Source organism: Taudactylus pleione, unplaced genomic scaffold, assembly GCF_031769625.1.
Source record: "Taudactylus pleione unplaced genomic scaffold, aTauple2 ptg000012l, whole genome shotgun sequence".
NCBI classification, from domain to species: domain Eukaryota; kingdom Metazoa; phylum Chordata; class Amphibia; order Anura; family Myobatrachidae; genus Taudactylus; species Taudactylus pleione.
In genome coordinates, this window is record NW_028284415.1 from 503,468 (window position 1) to 528,199 (window position 24,732).

Below are 24,732 nucleotides of genomic sequence, written 5' to 3' on the forward strand. Positions count from 1 at the left end.
CCTCCCTGTCTCCTCCCTGATATGCCCAGAGATTGCAAAACCCTTCAAGTGGTAATCGACACTGTACGCATAGGTTCACAGTAAGAATTTTCGCACACTAGCAAACATTGCTCAATTTCTTAATGTGGGTACACTGCAAAGGTATATCTGCAGATCGATTGATCTGCAGATATATCTGTAGATGATAGTCGTTCATATACACTGAACGACCATCTTCCAGGCAGCCATGTCTCCCGTGTTCCGCCCCCCTCCCCGCGGCTGACGCTGCATGTGTACGGGCGATCGGCTAATGGCCTGTACACACTTGCCGATGGACATATATATCTGTCCGTCGGCTGTGCAGGACAACGGAAGCGATATTTCTGTGAACGACGTCGTTCACAGACATATCGCTGGTACACACTGGCCGACGGGGGTACCAGATATATTGGCCGATCAATAGACCGGCCAATATATCGGCCAGTGTGTACCCAGTTTAAAGTATCAGCACTGTGTTCATCTATGAATCGGGCACATAGACTTTTCAAAACTGTCCACAATAAGACTGCCTTAACTCTCTGCTTCATGCATTCTGCTGTGCAACAGTTAATGTTGGGTACACACTAGGTCGACCTGCTGACATATCTAATAATTCGTAAGTGCATATACACTTACCAATAGTCCGCACGATGCGTCAGGCCTAACATCACAACTGGATGGACATTAAAATATGCCTGCCCAGTTGAGCTGTCACTCACCGCCGGGTCCCTGCAGCATATATACGGGCGATCGGCAGGTCGACCGTACGCAACAGCAGATGCACAGATATATTTGCATATATATTGGCCATCTGCTGTGTCGCACAGCCGATGCAATAGGTTTGTGAATGACGTCGTTCACAAACATATCAGGGGTACAGACACACGCAGACGCTCTCGCAATATATATTGGCCGTTCGATTAAACGGCCGATATATAGCCCAATGTGTAGCCAGCTTAAGTGTGAAGTTAAATATAACTGAATACTGATTTTGATAGGGAGGGAGTGAAATACTCATTCTATTTTGTATGCTGCTAACGGGAAGAGTCAATTGTTGTCTGGGCACCCATTAGTGATGGGTGCCAAACATAGCTATCCAATTGTTGCTTCGACAAGTAGAGTGTGCCACACAGATTTCTGCTCGCACCCTCCTTAGGTAGCATGCAAAAATACGCAAAATGTTGAGTTTTTGGCGCCCAAACGGCAGTACCCAGGACTTTACAAGGATTTAATCCTTTTACAGTGCATGTTTTACAGGTCTCTTCAGAGAATCCCAAGTGAAATAATTAGGACCATCTGTGGATCTTTCAAAATGCGTCAGCCAGTAATGAATACACCTGTTCGTCAATTAGGAAATCTGTAAATCATGCAAACCCTATTTCCTAAGGACTAGAGTGGGGAAACCCTGACTTTTGAATTAGATTGCAGAGGAAAATTAAATATAATTGTTCAAAATATAAAAAAAATTCAAAGTCCATTATATTTGTCATGTAATAACTTGGTTCAGTTTAAAAACAAAAATTCATGCTAAAAATATCACCAAATGGTTGAAAAACAATAACAAACTCAGCCCTATTTTCCCAGGAATACGGGAAAGTACATTTCCTGCACACACGTCAAACAAAATAACCATACTACTAGGACATAAAAGGATCCTTGAAATAACAACTCTGTGGTAAATCCAGTGGTTCCCCAACTCAATCCTCTCGGCACCCTAGCAGTCCAGGTTTTAAGGAAATCCATGGTTGAGCAGATGGTTAAATCAAATTAATTGGGCTTGACTCAATTCAATGCAAAATGAATACCCCCGGGAAGGAGCTCCAGCAGCTATTCAATTCAGTGCGTTGCTTTGTCTGAGAATGCCGGTTCTCGAGCCTTAAATAATGTGTTCAGTCGAGTGAACCGGCATTCACCGACTAAACTGCCCGGCACGATGTTCTTTCCGAAGCGCTAAGGACAGAAAACAGCACTGCGCCTGTAGTCTTGTCGGATTTCTGCTCGCACCCCAGGAAGGATGCGAGAAGAAAATCTTAAGTTGTCTACACACTAGACAATTCGCAAAAGATGCGATGTCAACGATTTCCCTTGAACTCCCCTGCACTCCTAGACAAACGATATCTTGCATAAACTGTTTAATCTGACAAACGATCTGACCAACGACCTGAATCTTGTTAACGAGATTGGCAGACCTTGTCTGCTGTAGGCAAGATCTGAAGATGCGATGTATGACCTGCGGGGACGCGCATCTTGAGTGGACACTCACGATTTGGACATATTTTACACGATTTGTTGTTCCCATGCGTCAAAATCGCGTCAAATATCATCTAGTGTGTATGCACCTTAAAGTCTGTCTTAACAGCGCACTGAATTTAATTGCTCCGGGAGCTCGTTCCCGGCGCTATTCAATTCACGTCAAATTGAATCAGTCCCATTGAGGTAATAAGTCACCTGTGCTCAAGCACGGATATCCACTTATAGACATACAAACGAGAGCACGATTACAACATTGCAATTGTGCCGTCGTTTGCATGTCTAGTGATGTGCCTAGACTGAACGTTCACTTGTTCAGTCCAGGCACATCCATCATCCCCATACATGCTGAACTTGACCAGCATGTACGGGAGATAATAATGGCAAAAACGACCAGCGGGCACGAGCATCGCTGGTCTTTTTGTCATTTACATGCCGTATTTGCGGCCGACTGCACAATAACGACGTCGTTATCGTGCAATCGCCTGTCAAAATCACCCAGTGGGTACCCGCCTTTAAAACCTGGACTGTTAGGGTACCTTGAGGCCAGAGTATGGGAACCTCTGGCTAAACCCATTGCACCAATACAATAACCAGCACAGCACCCTGCCTTACCAAAACCACCTTCTTCTTAGAGGGCAGGAGTTGCAGTAATGGAAATATATATTAAATAACTACCCTAATACAGCTTTAGTATTTAGAAAGTATTAAAACTGTATACATATAAATATCATGCTATAATATCCAATCTACTAATCTCCATTAAGAGACCTGTGACAAACTCTCACAAAATATTCTACCAATTATGTAAAACATCAACAAAATATAAAAATGGAAACTGTCAATTACAAAAAAAGAACTATTGTTCCAAGACATTTTCATGTAATATTATGTAAAAAAAAAAATCCTAAAGGCCAAATTTGCTGGCAGAAAGACAAGTGAAAAACAAACCAAAAAAAAAAAAAAGTTATAGGTAAATAAAACACGTTACATATCTTTCTGAAAACAATAACAATACATGATTAATTGTGATTTCTGCAATCATTCATTTAGAATAATAGAGAGTAACAGCTGAATCTCTGGTGTTGGCCTGGGAAGTATGGGGGAAGTAGGGATGAAGTAGCTGACTGGCCACAGGTGGAGAGACCACGGGGCAGTGTTGATACCCCCTGAGGGGGCACTATTCCTCCCTCGGGGTGACAGGGCCCCTGCTAGAGGTATCAACCAGGCCTCCATTTTGCACAATGGCCGTCTCTCTCACCCCCCACCCCCCCTCAGGGCCCCCGTCCGGCAGGGGGCGCTCCTGCTCACCCGGGGTGCTGCTGTACGTGCTGTGGCTCCTGAAGCTGCTCTCGGTGCAGTAACTGGCGTCGTCCTCGTCCTCCTCCTCCATGTCGTGCTGGTAGTCCTCGTCATCCATGTCCTCCGGCTCCTCTTCCGGCTCCTCCTCGCTGTCCCGGCGCTCCTCCGGCTCCTCGTCCTGGCCGCTCTCCTCTTCGCTCTCATGGTCGTCGTACACAACCTTGCTGGGGTTCCGGCCTGTGCCGGGCCTGCATCCTCGGCCTCTCCCCCGCTGCCCGCCGCCTCCGACCACCCCCGGCCCGCCCCTCCTCTTGCGTCGGCCTCCCCTGGGTGAACCTTGCCTGCGGCCTTCATTGTCTGGCGCCCAGCGGCCCCGGCTGCTGCCCCGCTGCCTGGAGCGCAGGCCGGCTGTGGGCCCCGGGGAGGCGTCCGGCGGCAACGCGGGGGTCTTGGGCGGCCTGCCCCGCCGCCCCCTCATGCTGGGGCCTGGAGCGGGGGGAGAGCGCAGTGTTGGGCTCGCAGGGGGCGCACGGGGGGTGACTGGTGGTCCCGAAGAGCAGGGATGGTGCCCGGGGGAACGAGGAGAAAGGACTCAATCCGAATTGGCGGTGCCTCGCTCAGGATCCACCGCGGCCGCCATCTTTCCCTCTCCCTCGACTGGAAGAGCCAGGCCTGCGTCACGTGTCCCGGGGAAGAGAAGGCGACGGGCTCCCCCTGGAGGCCACCACTTGAGAACTGCACCGAGTTTCGGCTACTTTGCCCTGTACCAGTCTCTTGTGCCCAGAGCACCCCAATACTTCTTATTAATACTATTATATACACCCCTAGTTATTACATCTGCACTGTCATATATTCTCAATTTTACTTGCACTAATTATTGTAAACTACAGTGTGCTACTTTGCCCTTTGTCAGAAGCCTACCATGTACACAGAGCTCCCCTATATTTCCCTCTATATACAACCCTAGTTATTACATCTACTGTACTGCACTATCATCTATCCCCAATGTAATTTACAGCCGTAATTATTGTTGCCTATACTGTGCTACATTGCCCTGTATCAACCTTTTACCATGTTCACAGAACTGCCCTAATTCCTGTTATTATATGCACCCCTAGTTATTACATGTACTGACCTGTCGTGTATCCCTAATTGTCGTTAAGTATACTGTGCTACATTGCCCTGGATTCAAGTCTTAAATGCACAATGATCCCCAATAAGTGTCATGTACATCCCCTAATTATTTTAATATGTGCTGTGCTATAATGCCCTGTATCTATCTTCTCATCATATACACAGTGATCCCCAGTAATTCTTCTATACAGTCTCCAATTCTTAATTCATTATACTTTACTCCACAGTCCTGTATCCATCATAAATACTATTTATGCCCCTAATTATTATTTTATACTCTTGCCCTTTATTTCTCTATACTTATCATAAGCACAGCATTTCTCAATAACTATTCTATACACCCCCTGTTTATTACATATACAGTACTACAATGTCCTATATCCTAATAAATATTATTTACACCCATAATTATTATTACATGCACTGTTACATTTCATCCTTATTGTTAGTACAGTGATTCTCAATATCCAACTTTCCTTATATTTTACATATTGATTCATAATAATTATTATATACACTCCATACAGTATTACATATTCAGTACTACATTATACTTTTTCAAAACTATATTGTTTGCACACTAATTATTATTGCATACACTGTGCTACATTCCCATGTCCTTTTCCCTTATCACAAGCACAGTGATCCTCAATAATTTTATATACCCTCCCAATTATTATATTCTGTGCTACACTCTCCTGTATCCCTAATACATATTATTTACAGCCTTCATTATTATTATTTGAATTATATATACATCCATTTCTCCTTATATAACAATTCCCAATAATTGTATCTTAACATTCTCTTTTTATTAGATATACTGTACCACAAAATCCAATATCCTATTTTTGTACTTGCTATACTAAATTCTCATGTATTCAACTACTCCTATCATATACACAGTGATCAATGATAATTGCTAAATACACCCCTAATTATCATATAAATACTGTGTCATTCTGTCCAGTATACATTTCTCCTTATCAGGTACACAATGTATTTTAATGCATTTTAGCTTTATTATATATAATGTTACCAGGAAATAATATAATTACAAGGATAATCATATCTTTTTAAATCTTTTTATATTTTTGATATCCACAACAGTTCAACAGCCACAGTATATCTAATGGCTCAGGCAATCTCAGATGATCTATGATGCCATGTAGTGTATATATCCTAAGTAAGTAGACTTAATACAGATATAAAGCATTCCTAGACAGTATCATGTATAATACATATATTATTAAATATTGTACACAGACAGTATCGAGTTATCATGTAACAACAGTATAATATAACTCATTAAACTTGGTAAAAAAAAAAAAATGAAGGCTGTATGCAATGAAGGCTGTATGCTGCCCCTTCTTTCACGTAAAAGAGAAGTAAAAAACGAAGCTCTATGCTGCCACCGCTCTATTTTAAGCACTGTAGTCGTGGCCGAGTGGTTAAGGCGATGGACTAGAAATCCATTGGGGTCTCCCCGCGCAGGTTCGAATCCTGCCGACTACGAGTTACTTTTACTGTAAATAAGTTTTTATAGACACATGACATAAATGATCGTGACGTCATCACAGCGTACAAAACAAAAAAAAACATTTTCAGAATATAACTCGTTATTTGTTAAAAAGACTGCAAACTGAAACTCATCTATATAGGTTATTTTACATGTAGACATATGCATCACCATTTCTCTCTCCCTGCTGATTATCACCTTGGGTGCATGCAACGATCAACATGAGAAACTGCATGACTGAGTACACGTAATGTACTTTTCTGTTCAGTTACATGTGATCGGGAGTCCTAGTCTATCTGTGAAGTATTGGCACACCAGGTAAAGGGTTGACCTGATGCTGGCACAGCAGACAAGAGCCTCCTACTATATATCAGTCTGATGGTGGCACAGGACAGGAGCCTCCTACTATAGATCAGTGTGATTCTGATGACACATCATCAGTGATGCAGGCACGGTAAAGGAGTCTCCTACTAGAGATCAGCGTGATGGTAGCACAGGAGCCTCCTACTATATCAGTGTGATGCTGGCACAGGAGCCAGATCAGTCGGTGTAATGCTGGCACAGGAGCCTCCTACTATAGATCAATGCGATGGTGGCACAACAGATACAGGTGCATCTCATTAGATCAGTGTAATGCTGACACATAGGGTAATGGGACATTGGGACATCCTGTTAATTCATTACCAGAACAAATAAGGGGTGTTCTGATATATCAGTGTTATGCTGCCAAATATGGTAAAGGTGTGTCCCATTATATTATTGTAATGCTGGCACAACAGGATAAAAATGGTTCCGGTTATATCAGTACAATGCTGCCACACAGGGTAAATGGGCATCCTATTATATTTGTATAATGCTGGGCATCCTATGGAAAACTGAAAAATTGTGTATTTAGTATGGATATGTTTTTCTGTGTATCCATCTTTTTCTGTGTATTAAGTATGGATCAAGCCTTTCCAATGTATTTATTATGGATCAGATTCGTTTTTCTGTTGTATATTTAGTATGGATCCATTTTTTCTGTGTGCTTATGTTGGATCCAGCTTTTAGTGTGACCTGTCTTTTTTTTATATTTAGATTTATCTATACTCAGCTTTCACACACACCTGAATCCTATTTTATTGGTGCAATGCTGGCACATTGGGCAAAGGGCATATATTATATAGGGGGAGATGTATCAAACCTTGGAGAGATAAAGTATCAACCAATCAGCTCCTCTTTCATTTATTTTATTTTTTAATCACAGCCCATGAAAAAGTAGATGCTGATTGTTTGGTACTTTCTCTCTCTCCAAGGTTAGATACATCTCCCCCATAATGAGCTAAGGATGTGTCTAGCACAGACTCGGTAGAGATCTGAAGGGAGGCCCTATCCGCTCTCTCCCCTTACCTGCTCTCCCTAGCTGGCCAGACACCCAAACCCTCTCCTGTCAACCTCCCCAGTGAACCAGCAGCCCCCGCCATCCAGAAACCTCAACAACTGCGCACCCCCTACAAAACGTCACGTCAACCAGTGGCTCCATCAAGAACCACCTCCTTCCCGCGCAAATCCAATACATCAATATCACATCACGCATGGGCCGATATATTAGACCAAACACAAAGGGCGGGATGCATCAATGCTGATAATGTATTTGGATGTTTGGCCGCCTACCCCATATGCACCAAACTCCGGAATGCGATACATTCTGGGGCTTGGATGCGGTGGGCAACACTATCTTTAGGTGGCGTTTCCCAATAAAAGCCAATAGACTTCTATTCTCAATTCCAAGAGACCCTACTCCCTACCCTAACCCCCCCTTCCCCACAGCCTAAACTTAAGTCTCCGGGGGGGGGGGGGGGGGTGCCTAACCCCCCCCTTTCCCCTAGCCTAACCCTAAGTCCCCCTGGGAGCCCTAAAACCTAACCCCCCCCTCCCCCTACGGCTGTCCTTGCACGGCTCACCTTCGTACGGTATGCCAGGCATTGGTCTAATGACAGGCGTTGGGATTTCGACGCCTGTCATTAGTACCTTGCTGGTATTAGACAGACGGGAAGTCGGCGGTCGGCATTTAGACCGTCAGCAACCTAGTGTTAGGTGCCCTTGTGGGGAGTTTGGAGTAGACGATTGTATGAGTAAGAGGAGAAGCACATGAGGGAAGAGGGCCTTGCTCGTGAGAGCTTACATTCTAAAGGGGAGGGGCAACACAGATGAGATAGACAGTGAGGAAGAAGCATGGAGCAACAGGTTTGGATGAGAGCTGGAAGGCTTTGATGAAGTAGTGGGTCTTGAGAGCCATAAATGCTGTTATGCTTGCAATGAGTGGCGGGTTGTATAGTGTTCAAAATGTGATGAGTCATGCATCCCGCCCAAAATGTTTTAAAGATCGCATTTATAATGCGATCATTAACAGACATCATTGCCTACTTCCAATACCTCTCTGGAGAAAATTGCATGAAGTAGACCATAGACTAATATAGCCACAGACACCTAATGATGGCATTCGCTATTACGCACAACCTCCAGAAAATTCCTCACGGCCATATCACAGCCCAAAGTAACCTATGGGGACTGCAGCAGATATATTCTATATCTGCTGCAGACCCTGTTAATACATATGGGGATCCATTAGTGATTATTTAATTTAAAGCATTTAACCTTTGATATATCTCTCCCAAAATCATAAAGCACAGCAGGGAAGAGAGAAGTGGGTCAGGAGAGAGGTGATCGAGAGACTAGGCAAGAGGGAGAAAGATAGATGGGGGTACAGAGGTAAAGGGGCATATGTATCCATTATCGGGTTTAAACCCGAGAATTGTAATTTCTTACCATCGCTATTTCTGGCAATAAGATATTAGTATTCGGGGGAATGTTTAATTAAAAAAAAAAAAAAAAGACAGGGATTCCAAAAAGAGCCCGTTCCTGCGATGTTAGAAGAGAAGCGATCGCATTAACCAGATCTGGAACTATCAAGTTATCCTTCTACTATAAACGCTCTCATCCAGGGTCACGTTACAGATGACCTGAGCTGCCCTTGTGACATCAGGATTTTCTATAACATAACACCTTGGAAACCAAAAACGTTTCTACTTCTCTAGTCACACACGCCAGTACTGGCCTCCCTGCCCTCTCATCTACCATCCTCTGCCCAGGTTCGAGGCAGGAGAAAAAGTGACAATACTGGTCTAATAATCCCTACTGGCAGATAACCTGTATTATTAATTTTGCAAATTTGAAATGTGTTAATACACAATGGTTTATATATTTTACCAACAAGGTGATGGTACATGTGCAGAACAGATGTGAGAAATGCTAACAGCAGCCATCACCACTGGCATAATTTTGTTTCTATCTCTGGGCTCGATTCTATTCAATGCGCTGTAAATAGCTCCAGGAGTGAGCTCCCGGAGCTATTCAATACACCGCGCTGCCAAGTCCGACTAATGATTTCTTCTCTCATCCCTCCGGGGATGAGAGAAGAAATCCGACAAAAGTCCCGGCACGAGGCTGTTTTCTGCCCTTCGCACCTGGAAAATAGCCTCGCGCCGGGAAGTTAGGTCGGGGAATGCCCATTATCGCGCCTAAAAACCCTGTTTAAGCCGCGAGACTGAGACTTCCCCGACCTAACATCGCGATGAATTGAATAGCTCCGGAAGCTATCTCCCGGCACTATTTACATCGCGTTGAATAGAATCGTGCCCATTGTGGTCATTATATGGGTTCCCATCGTGGCAGTTACACCATTCTTTGTGATCAGATATTGAATTCCAAGTTTCTGGGTATATTAGACAACACTGTATGAGTGTATTTACGTTATTCTTAACCCACTCACTTGGCTTATCCAGACCAGCGTAATTATATTGTGTAAACAATGTACAGCCATGGCCAATCCTCAAGAGGTGGTTGTGACAAACAAAAAACCCACAAATTCTGGCAAACTCCAAGCATTGATTAGGTAAGAATGGGCAGCCATCAGTCAGTATGTGGCCCAGAAGTTGATTGACAGCATGCCAGGGCGAATTGCAGAGGTCTTGAAAAAGGGTCAACACTGCAAATATTGACTCTCTGCATAAACTTAATGTAATTGTCATTAAAAGCCTGACACTTATGAAATGCTTGTACTTTTACTTCAGTATACCATAGTAACATCTGACAAAAAGGTCTAAAAACACTGAAGCTGCAAACTTTGTGATAACCAATACTTGTGTCATTCTCAAAACTTTTGGCCATGGTTGTATTGGTCTTATTTCTGAATTATAGGTTTACCTCTATATGAATGCAGCCATTTTGCTGGTTGGATAACATACTTGTCTCTAGTCTTACACTTTGGACAACCTCTCATTGAAAATTAAACTTTATTTATGATTAAAAGTAAAATGTCTATTCATGCTCCATATGTAGTTCTTTCTCTGTCCCTTTTTCCTGTTACAAACTCTAGTAAACAGTACACCTGCAGAATGGTAAAGGCCATCATAGTTAGGACATACATTTGGGGCCTATTTATAATTGGTGGCAGTGAGGACTGCGAAAAGTATCATTACTTATTGCCACATATCGTGGAAATGAGGAATGATTTTTCTTTATAAGGAGAATCCCAGCTAGCACAGCGACTCCCATAAGAGGCTGTCCTAGCAAAGAGGTTGCCACTAAAGTGCATGTGCCAGTATCTTTTTGCAATAGCCAGTCAGGCCGGTGCATAGGGATTGCCTCGGAGGTATAAGAAGATACCACTCTGTCAATTCCTTCATAGGCAAAAAGTAACTAGCACCATCTGCTCCAGACTGCAGGCTCCATTTGTGAATAATTGGGACTGCAATATTCTGCATTATTTACAGTAGCTGAATGAATAAGATAACAGTCTCCCGTGTTCAACCTTTAGTAATTTGCAGGGGTACTTAAATTATGCAGAAACTACTGTTGCTACGTGATTTAAGCAGCTACGGTTTATGTATAAGCCCCTTAGAGTTTTATAGTTTGTATGTATTAGAAATTTGTTACAGGCTTTTGTCAACTGTCCAATATACAATTCAGGAATATCCATGTTTGTCTATAGCCATCTGTGAGAAATTGGTCCGTCCCAAGATCAGTTACATATGCTGCTGTAGGAGTTGATATTACCAGGCAAATCAGAAGTTGTACAGAAATGAAAAAATAAATAAATAAATATATATATATATATATATATATACACACACACACACATATATATATATACACATACATACATATATATATATATACACACTCCTACAGGAGTGTGTTTATTCCACAAAAATCAGACCTTTTAAAGTAAATGTAATTCAGGTACATGTGTTCACCAGGATACATTCTATGCTTTATGAATGTGTTGCATATGACTTCATATAACCTTAAAAATGTTCCCTAAAATTATAGCTTAGCTATCAGCTCCTATAGTTACTGCTCTTAGAATGTACATGTGGCAAGTAGCATATGCATTATATACACACACATATAGATATATATATTACATTATTATATTATATACATATACATTGAGAGTAGTATAGGTAACACTAATCTTCTTAACAAAGAGGTTGGCTAACAAACGGTTTCTTCCCCGGTAAATAGAATAAAACACCATACATCTAAAGAACAGCACTAGAAAAGTAAAGAGAAGGAATACGGTGGGAGCTCTCATTATCCCCCCTCAAGAGGGCAGCTCTATAAACCAGGATAAGTCCCTGTAATGCCAATCTGTTGTCTCCTGGACCAAACACTTTAACATGTTGTTTTTCTCTCTACCCTTCTTTCCCAGCTATTGAACAACCCAAAGAATCAGTGCTGAATATTGCCAGCTATTCCTCAAGTGTGCTGTACTCTCATTATTAAATATTACATCAATTATGGTCAAGCACAACTTATGGATAAAGCTTCAAGACTTATGGAGCATACACACGGTCAGATTTTTCTTCAGATATGAACGATAACGATTTGAAAAAATCATTCACATCTGAAGGAAAATCTGACATATCTGTCAGATGAACGATTTGAACGATGCGCGTTCCCAATGGTCAGATAACGATATCTGACATCTGATGTGTTTGCAGTCAGACTTGGACGATTCCATGCATTTTAATGCAGTCAAAAATCGTTCAAATCTTTGGTCAAATCGTTCATCTGACAGATCTGACAAATCTGACCGTGTGTATGCTCCATAACAGTAACCAAGACTTTCCAGACCAATTTCAGTTACAATTTATTCCAAGTGTGTCTCATGCAGTCCCTCTTCAAATGGTCACAAACTTACATGACTAATACTCCCCCAGTGACATCTCCCAGCATGGTTTCTTTTACTTCACTCACATGCTTTATGCAGATTGACAATAGGTAGGCACTCGATAACCCATTGTGAAGTGTTGGTTAAGTGTATGATTAATTAGTTTTAGTTCAACCCCCACAGACCACCTACTGTACTTAAAGCCCATAGATACAAAATTGAGAACTTATTCAATTATCTATTTTTTCCCCTTTAAATTTATGACTTTTGTTTGAAAAGCTGTTAAGATCCCACAAACTCCAATGGAAGATTAAATGTCTCAGAAATCCAAAGTCTCAATTAACAGAATATCCTGACCGTTACTCACCCCGCTTTCGCCAAGACCCTCTGTAACAGCCCACGCAACCTGCATAAGAATTCTAAAGTATTTTCTCTATTGTATATTATTAATTATAAAACAGGACAGTCAGTCCCACTTCATACTGTAGAGACTATACAGGGTAATGATCTTTGGTCGTGCTCAGATAAAGACGCTAGTAGTTTGGACAGTGACTGGACAGAGCAGGCATGTCTTCTGCAAAACAGCAGCTTTAACTAAAGGCAGCAGAAACATTATGACCCACAGTTTTTACATGATATGTATTATGAGACAATGGACCACAATGTGTCCAGATTAGCGATCAGATAACTATAAATTGCAGTTTATAAGGACCACTCACTTTACTAGATATGATACTTTACTGGCTTTCTCCCTGGTTTTTCATCAAAACCTTTGTATCAGCAATTTTTTTCCTCATGAGACAACTATCTTTTCTCCCCCCAAAAAAACACACAGCATGGCAAATAAATTAAGAAATTAGATTTTTTAACAATTACAAAGATTTGTTGATACATTGTACATTTCTCTATTCTGATAGGATAACAGGAGGCTGAGGAGCAGTGCGAATGTTCTCGTATGCCAACAAATAGAGCGGTTGAGAAAATACAAAATACAGCAATGTCCATTAAATTAATATAGTTCCAGAACTTCAATGGAGTATCTGCCAATGCTCTTTGATGGTTTTTGTAATCTCTGTAATTCTGATAAGCTTCCTTCAATCTTGTTGAGCTCAGAGTAAAACTTCATCTGGGGAAAAAAAACAACAACAGTGAGCAGGACCCTGTGACAACAGTACAGCCTAGGCAAGGCTACATTAACAAGAGTACTACCTTGTGTATTTTAAATGATATAAACCTAATATACATCATTTACCATGTTGAAAGTAGTGTCACAGAAGTGGTCATGCTCAGAAAACGCTAAACAGCAGATTAACAATCATTCATGTGTGATTGGAGACTGGATTTAGCATCCGCAAGAACAGACAATCCTGAGTCAAAGCATCTCCACTCGTGGCTGAAAGGACACAACTGAGTGTTGCACGCAGAATACGTTTAGAAAGGTCGCGTCTATGACATTGCAGGCTATGTAGAGTTGCGCATATTCGCGATTATGCCTGTTTTCACATGCATTTATTGCACCAGAAATTGGGCTGTGGCAAGTGGTTGCTACAAAATGAAGCTTGCAGATAGGTGTGAACCGACTACAGAGATGCATATGCACCAGGTTCTACGCATGCAATCTGGGAGCAATTACTGCCAATTAGCGTTCAACTCTGCACCAGGCCTTAAGATACTTGAAAAATAAAATACAGACACAAAATATAATGCAAGTTAACATCGAAGATCTTCAGATGAGTAGTGGTATAGATTCATTCACCTATATCAGTGGTTCACAAACTCGGTCCTCAGGACCCCACCCACACAGGTCATATTTCCCAGGTCACCCAGCAGGTGCACAGGTGTATTCATTACTCACTGACACATTTTAAAAGATCCACGGGTGGAGATAATCATTTCACTTGTGATTCTGTGACGACACCTGGAAAACATGCACTGTTTGGGGTCCTGAGGACAGAGTTTGAGAACCTGTGACCTAGATCCACCGCAGCTCTCTCTTAAGGATTACAAATGTGGCTGCTGTAACAGTTAAACAGCTCCAAGTAGCTGCTCTGGACTTTCGTGTGCAGTTAATGTGGGACAGTCCGTTCCATATTGTGATGTACTGTATTCAATTTATACTTGGTGTAATTCAGTGGTATGTTATACTATTAGTCTATCTTGTCTACTAAGATAGAAATTGTTTCATATATTCATTATTTTATATGTAGGAGTTACAGGTATAGTGTGGATAGTATATGTTCTATTCCTAATGTGATTAATAAATTAGGTAAAAACAATGTCAGTGTTTTATCAAACTTGCAAACGCATGCAATTATATTTTTTGCAGTTTATTTAATGACCTATAGAGCTGGCATTTAAATATATTTTTGGTCCTAAAATAGTAGAATCTAGTCACACTAACTATAATCTTGAGGTTTGTGTGACTGCCCGCACATCTTGTGATGCTACACCAGGACTACACAGGGGTTCTGTGTCATCTTCACAATACATACCTGTGCTCTAACAAATTTTTGAAGGGTACGTAGCAGTGGTTTCGCTTTTGGCAGCATAACTAACACAGTGAAGTTGGCATCCAGCAAGAGACTCATCCAATCTAGCACCTGAAGTCAGAAAACATACATTTTATGTAAAATAAAACAAAAACTGGGATCTGTGAATTGAGGCTTCATTTTCTCTAAAAAAACAAAAACAAAAAAAAAACAGTTCATATACAAGATTGCTCCATTAGAAAATTAGCATGGCATAGAGATACATTGATCTCTATGCCAACTGACTACTGTAAATATGGAAACAAATGTTATACGAGATTGAGAGAAAATTATGTCACCACCACTTTCTAGCCATCTCCTCTGAGCTACTTATATAAACTATCAATTTTTTTTCCCAGTTTTTATAAATTGCAATCTGTAAAGTAGCCGATCCGCTTGTGTGGGCAAACTCTTCTACTATATACTTATACTAGAATGCCTACTGATCCTGCCTCCACCAGTTTATTACTTAGTAGAGCACATTAGGTAGAATGCCATCATAAAAAGAGGGTGGAAACTAAAATAATGGAAAATGTTTTTAACAACGTATTGAACAAGAAATGTTCGAGACTGGTTCGAATTAAAGTCACTCTAAGTTCAAGTGTTATTTGAACAGGCCAGCGAGTGTGAAGTGTAAAATCCATTTCTAGTAATCCATCTTGGGACACTACTACTCTGGTACTGAGGCACTTGGAACAGGCAGTTAAATAGTGCCTTTATATACGACTCAACCTTTGTAACCTCACAACTTCACAGAAGCTCAGTTCACTAACTAACAAAGCAGGACAGAGGACACAAGGTCCCCCAGAAGTATTACAAGAAATGGATTTTATGTTAAGCAAAAAAATCCTCTATTCTTACATCCACTCTGGAGGACACTACGAAAAGTATTCCCAACGCTTCACTTTTTCCACATTTTGTTATGTTACAGCCTTATTCCAAAATGGAACAAATTCATTTTTGTTTTCAAAATTCTACACACAATGGGGGAGATGTATAAAGCCCAGAAGCGGTATCAGCACACGTTATGTGCGCTGATACCGCTTCTCCCCGATGTATGATCGGGGGTCTGGGCGGTAAATGACAGGGGCAATGTGCGCCCCTGTCATTATCGGCGCTGCTATTTACAAAATAGCAGCGTCGATAGCCTGGGCCATGTACAAACGGTCATATTGCCTGACCGTTCGGCCCGCTGTAGCTGCCGTTTAGTGCCGCTATCATACATCTACCCCCTTACCCCATAATGACAATGTGTAAAAGGTTTTGAGATTTTTGCAAAATTTAATTAAAAAAAAAAAAAAATCGAGCTCAGGTGCATCATGTTTCCACAGCTTAATTGGAGTCCACCTGTGGTAAATTCAGTTGATTGGACATGATTTTGAAAGGCATACACCTGTCTATATAAGGTCCCACACACTTGACAGTGCATGTCAGAGCACAAACCAATCATGAAGTCCAAGGAATTGTCTGCAGACCTCCGAGACAGGATTGTCTCGAGGCACAAATCTGGGGAAGGGTACAGAAAAATATCTGCTGCTTTGAAGGTCCCAATGAGTACAGTGGCCTCCATCATCAGTCAATGGAGGAAGTTCGGAACCACCAGGACTCTTCCTAGAGTTGGCCGGCCGTCTAAACTGAGCGATCAGGGGGAGAAGAGCCCTAGTCATGGAGGTGACCATGAACCCGATGGTCACTCTGTCAGAGCTACAGCATTCCTCTGTGGAGAGAGGAGAACCTTCCAGAAGGACAACCATCTCTGCAGCAATCCACCACTCAGGCCTGTATATTAAGAGTTCCCAGACGGAAGCCACTGCTTAGTAAAAAACAAATTGCAGCCCACCTGGAGTTTGCCAAAATCCACCTAAAGGACTCTCTGGTCTGATGAGACAAAGATTGAACTCTTTGGCGTGAATGCCAGGCATTATAATTGGAGCAAACCATGCACTGCTCATCACCAGGACAATACCATCCCTACAGTGAAGCATGGTGGTGGCAGCATCATGCTGTGGGGATGTTTTTCAGCGGCAGGAACTGGGAGACTAGTCAGGATAGAGGGAAAGATGAATGCAGCAATGTACTGATACATTCGGGATGAAAACCTGCTCCAAAGAGCTACAGACCTCAGAGACTGTGGCGACAGTTCACCTTTCAGCAGGACAACGACCCTAAGCACACAGCCAAGATATCAAAGGAGTGGCTTCAGGACAACTCTGTGAATGTCCTTGAGTGGCCCAGCCAGAGCCCAGACTTGAATATCTCTGAAGAGATCTGAAAATGGCTGTGCACCGATGCTTCCCATCCAACCTGAGGGAGCTTGAGAGGTGCTGCAAAGAGGAATGAGCAAAACTGCCCAAAGATAGGTGTGCCAAGCTTGTGGCATCATCTTCAAAAAGACTTGAGGCTATAATTGCTGCCCAAGGTGAATCAACAAAGTATTGAGCAAAGGTTGTGAATACTTTGGTACGTGTGATTTTAGTTTTTTTAAATTAAATTTGCAAAAATCGCAAAAAACTTTTTACACATTGTCATTATGGGGTATTGTGTGTAGAATTTTGAGGACAAAAATTAATTTATTCCATTTTGGAATAAGGCTGTAACATAACAAAATGTGGAAAAAGTGAAGCATTGTGAATACTTTTTGGATGCACTGTACTGTGGGACTTCCCAAAGCAAGCCTAAGATGTGTTGGAATGCGTATGCGAAGCAGTGGGCAAGACTTTATGCTCAAAAGCGGCATCTTTAGCAACAAGTGCAATAGCTGTAAAATTTTGGAAATGTGTAAACCAGTTTGCTGCCAATTACAGCTGTTTGACCAAGGAAAGATGAAATGTGGCTGCAGTAGATTAGATTGGTAAACTTTTGCAATAGCTGGCTTATAGGCCCTAAGCATGGTCTGGGTGACCAATCTAAAGAGACATTTCATTAACCTGGCTTCAAATGCTATGCCATTAAAGCCAAGAATTTAAAAAAACAGGGTGAAAAAACCATGCCTTGGCTTAGAGGTTTTCTTTGAGGAAGATGCCACGGTGGTTTTAACATGGCATGAAGACCCACATACAGCTTCTTAGACCAATCTGGTGCAAAGAGAATCACGTGGACCTACTCCCTCAATCTGCTTGAGCACTCGCAGAAGATTAGGGAACACAAGTATGCCAGGTGAAACCACCATTTGTCCGTCATGTTCACAAAGACATCCTGACGATCCTTGGTTCCTGCTCCGTACCAAGGTAACTTTCTGTGCATCCGACATGCAAGGTCCATATCCAGTATGCCCCAGTGTTCTGATACCATGTCCACAGCAATGTGCACTCCCCTGGATGAACGGTGCACCAAATGAGAAACTTGGCATCCCAAATGTCCACCCTCGGGATAAAGACCGCTGAGAGCATCAGGACAAATTTCTCTGTACACAACATGATTTGAGTGGTCTTAATCATAGCTTCGCATTCTGCATGTTGATGGATGTAAGTCACAGCTGTAGCACTGTCAGACTAACCAAGGCGGTCTGCCCATCAGGACACTGAGCTTGGGTCAGAGCATATAAGACAGTCCACAACTCCAGAACATAGATGGGGAGAGAGAATACCTCCCTGGACCATAGGACTGCAAATGGAGACCCATCATAACTGCACTCCAACCCTGATGTAGGTGTCAGTCAGAATCATTCACTCCTAGACAAAAGGAACAACCTTTGAACAGGTTGGATGAGTGAAGCCACATCAGCGATAGGTGGGCCTGAGCGGATGATCAAAAGATTTGCTTATCTAGGTAAATATAGGACATGGCCACCGATCCAGTATCCCCAATTGGAATAAAGCATGCACCGGAGAATGGACATTTATCTATGGTCCAGAGACCACACCTGATACTGTAGTAACAGAATTTTGGACTCTGGAAGAAACACTTGACTCTTGGTGTTGAGAAAATCATCCTCTGGGCTGAATCAAACAGGAATTTGGGTAATGTATTACGAATCAGTGTTCCTCTAGAGTTAAAATCACTACACTCGAGTGTTACCAGAGCAGTAAACAGTATGGCCTTGATTAGGAGGTCATCCACATAGAGAACAACTGTGAAGCCCTTTTCTCTCAAAGACAACCATGGTAGCCATGATTTTGGTGCATATATGTGGTTCACGGAACTGGATGTACCCTACAGCAAATTGGAGAAATGCGCGATGTGCCTTTCAGATTGGCACATTCAGATATTAGTCTGATATCCAGAGATACAAGAAACTCTCCTCGTTATACGGTGCCTATGACAGACCATATGGACTGTGTCTTCAACTGCTCCATAAATAAATTTATGTTGAACAACTTCAAGTTTAGGATTGGCCGGAAGAAAATATATCTGGTTTATGTACCAGGAAGAGATTTAAGTAGAAACCCAAACCTCACTTTCAGCGCGGTCCTTCTGATTGTTTCTCTTGGGAAGTGGGCCGCACAAAATGAAAAAAAAAAAAAAGCATGACTTGGTCAAAGACCTGGCACACCCAGAATTTCCTGTCTGCACCAAAACCCTCTGATCCGAACAGAATGAAACCACACATCAAGGAGCAGGAGAAGATATGCCCCTACCATGGACAAACCTGGATGGGACCCAGGAAAATCATGGAAACTGCTTGACCCCTGGTTTTGGATCGGGACATCTCCCAGCCGAGGAATGACTATAGTGGTAGTAGCCCAACTCAGAGCGAAGGAATGACCACTAGAAGGAAGTGTTCGCGCCCACCCTACAAACAAAGGACCAATGCCTTGGGAAGTTAAAGTTTGGAAGCGGAGACTGGAAGACAAGGTTGAGGAAAGCTGGCAGTGGAAATGCCTATTTAGAGAGGAAGAACCTTCCCCCTTCTGCTCAGAGCGAAAATGAAGCTCTCCATAGCAAAGCTTCCCTACCACTGACGCACATAATGTGGGGTTTCAGCTGTAGCAGCCCCAAATACCTACAGCTGGAGTACTGCAATACAGACTGGGACCAGAGCAACCGCAAGTAGCAAAGCTCTACCCACTGGTGGTAGACTGACTACACTTAACTCAAGCCACGAATGGCAACATCAATTGCTCCACAGCGCAATATCAGGAGCCTAGCACACACTGTGACCCCTTCAGGAGTACTTGCTACCAGGCTCTGTTCATCCTACTCCAGCAATACTGTGGGAACCGTAGCTGGCAGTACACAGTGCTCAAACATAAGCTCTGTTCAAAATAAAGAATAAAAGCCAGGCTGCACAGGAAAAAAAAACCAACCCTACTCCACAGGGTTGCACGATTTGAATCAAATTATTAAATTATCATTGAAATCATCTGGGCTGCACGATTTAAATCAAATGATGTAATTGTAGCCCTGGATTATGCACAAAAACGCAACTGCACAGTCAGTGAGGTCGTACAAGTGTGGAAGAAGCAGTCAGATGATCTTGAAGAGATTGGACACCACAGCAATATAGTAAAGATGGCTAAGGCAAGAGCTAAAATTGCACTCACAGATGCCCACTTGCTGGCTAATCTACTTAATCCTAGGTACAGGGGGAAATAAAGATTAGTCCTGCTGAAATGGAGACTGCTATAGAGTTTGCTCATGACAATAATCGTCAAATTATGTTGGTCATCATCAACTTTCGTGTATCCATGAAACCATTTGCACCATACATGTTGGAAGTGGACACTTTATGCCAAGTATCTCCTCTAGCTTGGTGGATGTCCTACGCAGCTCACCTTCAGTTAGACACTTCTGTAGTAAATCTTCTAAAGCAGATGTTCACCGCAGTTTTATCAAGAACAGGAATTGAAAGGATTTTTTCAACGTACGGTTTTGTACAATCCAAAACACGCAACAGATTGGGAAATGAAAAAGCAGCTAAGCTGGTTGCATGCTACAGAACCTTTTCTTTTGAAGACAAACATGAGGACGTGGACAAAAACATGTACATGTTTGACTCAGACTGAAACAACTGATTTTAGTGAAATTCAGAGCCTAATTGTACATCTTGATGCAACTGTTTAGTGTTTATTTATTCTATTACGGTGTTCATTTTGTTACTCTTCTCACTTCAAAAATTGTTCATGTATTACTAAAACAAGGTGTAAACATCTAAAATTTAACAGTTTACTTTTTTTTTTCTCTTTTTAAATCCGATTTTTATGCAACCCTGCTGCTCCATACAGCACTTCATATGAACTCAGGTCTAGTGATATATGGAGAGTATAGAGGGGGTATAGTCTTTAGTTTTAGTCATTAACTTTTAAAGTGTTAGCTCTAAGTGCCAAATTCTATGGCCAGAGTAGCAGTGCCTCCAAGCATGTACGTCAGACACGTATTCCTCTCGCTGTATTGTTCAATCATTGTCTCCTCACTAAGGTGGCAGTCATACTTTTCAATCTCAAACTATCAATTCACTCTTCATCAGTTTCTTTGTTTAGAGCAGACACACAAATTGTTTATCAAAATATAAAGACATAGAAGTGCTTAATCTTCACTAAATTGTAAGGAGGATAAAATAAAAATAAAAAAAATAAAAAAAGACTAGGTGGAAAACAGAGGGATTGAGACAAAGATCAAACACAGTAACATGAAAGTCGTCATTAGGTGTGGAAAAATATTACAGTAGGTTAACAAAAATACTATAGATATCTTAAAAAGAATGCTCATAAGTACCTGTGTGACTGACAGGCACTCCTCTCCTGGAAGGTTTAATGCAACATTTTCACTGCACTTTTTATACAGATAGGTAAGATAGCTCAGAAACAGCTGGAGAGAAAAAAGAAAAATAAATTGGTGCCTCACGGTTTATGGATAGAAAACTCAGGATGTATTTTCATCTGGAAGCAATGTGTCATCTTTGCTATCAGTGTAGTCAGTATTGGCATAATACAATTATTTTACCAGGAAGTAATAGTCACCTATTGTACATATCTTCTAGAAATTCTACAGCAGAAGTGCTTTGTCCAGATCATCTATTTTTAAAGGGGAAGTATGTGGAATGAAGAAGAGGTGCTTGTGGGAGAATGCCCATCACTAACACAATGTGTTAACAGAGCTGTTAACTTGTGCAGTAACTTTATCCTCAACAGGATACAAAATCATCATTTGGTGGTTTCATTCCAAGAGAATTCATATTGTTCAAAGCTTTGTCCCAAAGTAAGACAGACATAACTGGCCATTAAGTCATGTCACCAAGCTACTGTATTGTGAGGACGGTGACCTTACATAGATCAGCAGGAGAGCTCTGGAAAGAGACCAGGAAAAGCAATGCAACTGTGCAAAATGGCAAGTTCTAAAACAATTTATTCTATATCCACGCTTCAATATGTACATTCACCAATTACAAATCTAAAATACAACATGCACGGTTAGAAGTCCTTTACATGGAGTGTGTCTCAAAACAAATACTCATACTAGGCAAAACAAAAAAATTCCTAATTTATGGCCATGGCATGGATTATGTCAATGCTGCCATAAATAGAGGTGGAGACTTTGATTTGAGAGCAGCGTGCATATCGGCTAGCATGTACGCACTATTGCGCGCTACCGCAGGTCGTATGTGACGTCCTCTGGTCGGCCGTGCTGCACGGCCAACTGGAAGATTTCGCATGCGATTAGGTGCCAATCGTGTAGTGCGTACGGCCAACCTACACGATATGTCGGTCCGATTTGGCCAATACTGACGTCATATTGCCAGTGATCGTTGTGGTGTGTACGGGAGCATCGTATACGATGCAAAGACACAATATATCTTTCGATCGTATGCGATATTGGACAGTGTACACACTCAATATCGTATGTTCTGGCCTCAATGGAAATTGGATGTAAAATAGGTCCAATTACAAGTCGTTCAGATGTGTACCCTCCCTAAGATGCGCTAAATTCGGCAGCAAGGTCAAGACCTCAAACTCTTGTGGCACTCCGCTAGAAACATTTGAGAGCAATTGGGTGTGCAAAACAGCATCGTCAGTTACATGTATCAGAAAAAAAAAAAAGTTCAGAGACACGTACAATTACTTGGTCAGAGGAGAGATCCTTGAGATGAGGCAGGAGAAAAGTCTCACTGTACAAGGTGGTGATAACTGAATTTCTGTGCACAGACATTAAGGAAACAAGCAAAGCATCAACAAAATTGCATACACATCACAAAAACTTCCTACGAACTGCATAGAACTACACAAGGGAAAAAGTTCCTGAAATGCCAGGATTCCACAATGCAGAGGGCTAAAGAAGATGGTGAAAATGTTAGAATGAGGAAAATTAATTGATTTTGGTACTCACCTTAGAATCCTTTCCTTCTAATCCATCTCGGGGACATTGGCAGTTATGTTGGGGGTAGAGTGGTTGGCTCAGGAGTTCAGGCAATAAAAAGTGCCTGGCTCCACCCCCTTCTATCCCCTCCCATCTCCACCAGACCTCAGTTTTATTTTCTAACAAAGCTGCACAGAGGAACAACAATCTACTGACAAGCAAAACAGGAAACTTGTAATTGAGAATAGTAAGAACATAGAACAACAAAATCAGGAAGTTAGCGCTGTGTCCCCCAGATGGACTAAGAGGAAAGGATTTTACGGTGAGTTCCAAAATCTAATTTCCTATGTCATCCATTCTGGTGGACACTGGCAGTTATGTTGGTACTAACAAAAGGGGTGGCCCCGTCTGGCAGAGCTGCACGTAAAACCTTCCACCCAAAACTGGCATCACCAGAACCAAAGGTATGGAACCTGTAGAATTATGTAAACATATTCAACCTATTCAAGCGGGGCACCACAGTGAACTGCTCAGGAGGCCCCAACAGGCCAAGTGGAATGAGCCCAAAGAGAAAGCAGAACGGCCTTATCCAAAGACGCATAAGCCTTACAAATGGTCGAGGTAATCCTCCTGGCAAAGGAAGCCTTGGATGCTGGCCAACCTCTCTTACGGCCATAAACTAAGACCGAAAGTGAACATGTTTGGCAAATTGGGGACATACAGTCAAATGTAGATCCCCACAGCCTGAACAACATCCAAAAGCCCTAAAGATGCAGAACCAGAAAAAGAGCCCGGCCCGGGGAAAGGCTGGGAGAATATCATCCTGGTTCAGGTGGAACTTGGAAACCAGCTTCAGAAGAAAAGGTTTAGTTTGAAAGACCACCCTGTCAGAATGGAAAATGACCAATGGAGGCTTAGAAGATAATGCCACCAACACCGGGTGGTGCCTAGCAGATGCAATACCACCTTCAACATGAGGTATCTCAGCTGAAGAGTCACCAACACCACATTCAAATCCCCTGGGCAAGGGGGTGGGGGGGGGGAGAAAGACAGGACAGGAGGAACATAAGGAGGCTGAATTTGTAGAAACCCTTGCAGGAAGGTCTGAACTTCCAGAATGGTGGCCAAACGCCTTTGAAAGAGAATGGACAGGGCAGAGACCTGACCTTTGATAGAAGAAAGGGGAAGGCCCTGAGATAAATCAATCCTGAAGGAAAGTCAGGAGACGCAGCACTCTAAAAGTAGCTGTCGAGAGACATTCGCACCAGAAAATGTAGATCTTCCAGACCAGATGGTAAATTCTGGAAGTGACCGGTTTACAAGCCCTCATCATGAGCTGGACAACCGGCCTGGAATACACACGAGCCCTCAAGATTGGGTTCTCAAGAACCATGCCATCAATGCCAGATGAGGTAAAATCTGGGTGAAAACAAGGGCCCCGTCTTTGCTGTCTTCCACTAAGACCATATCTGCTAAGAGCTTCGGCCAGCATAGCCCAAAGAGCAGCATACCACTGCCAAGCTACAAGAATG

General features: G+C 42.2%; 2 protein-coding genes and 1 non-coding gene across 7 annotated transcripts in view; 1 reads left to right on the top strand and 2 right to left on the bottom strand.

Moving 5' to 3' along the window:
- BPTF (bromodomain PHD finger transcription factor) overlaps nt 1-4,277 on the bottom strand; it is a 154,667-nt gene extending 150,390 nt beyond the window's left edge. For all 5 annotated transcript variants that reach the window (XM_088468524.1, XM_088468526.1, XM_088468529.1 and 2 more), the window contains exon 1: nt 3,580-4,277. In XM_088468524.1, coding sequence (XP_088324650.1) covers nt 3,580-4,048 — 469 coding nt within the window. In that variant the 5' untranslated portion in view covers nt 4,049-4,277. The remainder of the gene's footprint in view (nt 1-3,579) is intronic.
- Nucleotides 4,278-6,137: 1,860 nt separating this feature from the next.
- On the top strand, nt 6,138-6,219 carry TRNAS-AGA (transfer RNA serine (anticodon AGA)). Its single transcript has one exon. It is a non-coding gene; the product is annotated as a tRNA-Ser (tRNA).
- Nucleotides 6,220-13,288: 7,069 nt separating this feature from the next.
- The window catches only part of NOL11 (nucleolar protein 11), a 64,238-nt gene continuing 52,794 nt past the window's right edge, over nt 13,289-24,732 (bottom strand). The window contains exons 15-18 of the mRNA XM_088468530.1: nt 22,961-23,039; nt 21,623-21,715; nt 14,933-15,040; nt 13,289-13,566 (exon numbers count right to left, since the gene is read on the bottom strand). Coding sequence (XP_088324656.1) covers nt 13,450-13,566; nt 14,933-15,040; nt 21,623-21,715; nt 22,961-23,039 — 397 coding nt within the window. The 3' untranslated portion in view covers nt 13,289-13,449. The remainder of the gene's footprint in view (nt 13,567-14,932; nt 15,041-21,622; nt 21,716-22,960; nt 23,040-24,732) is intronic.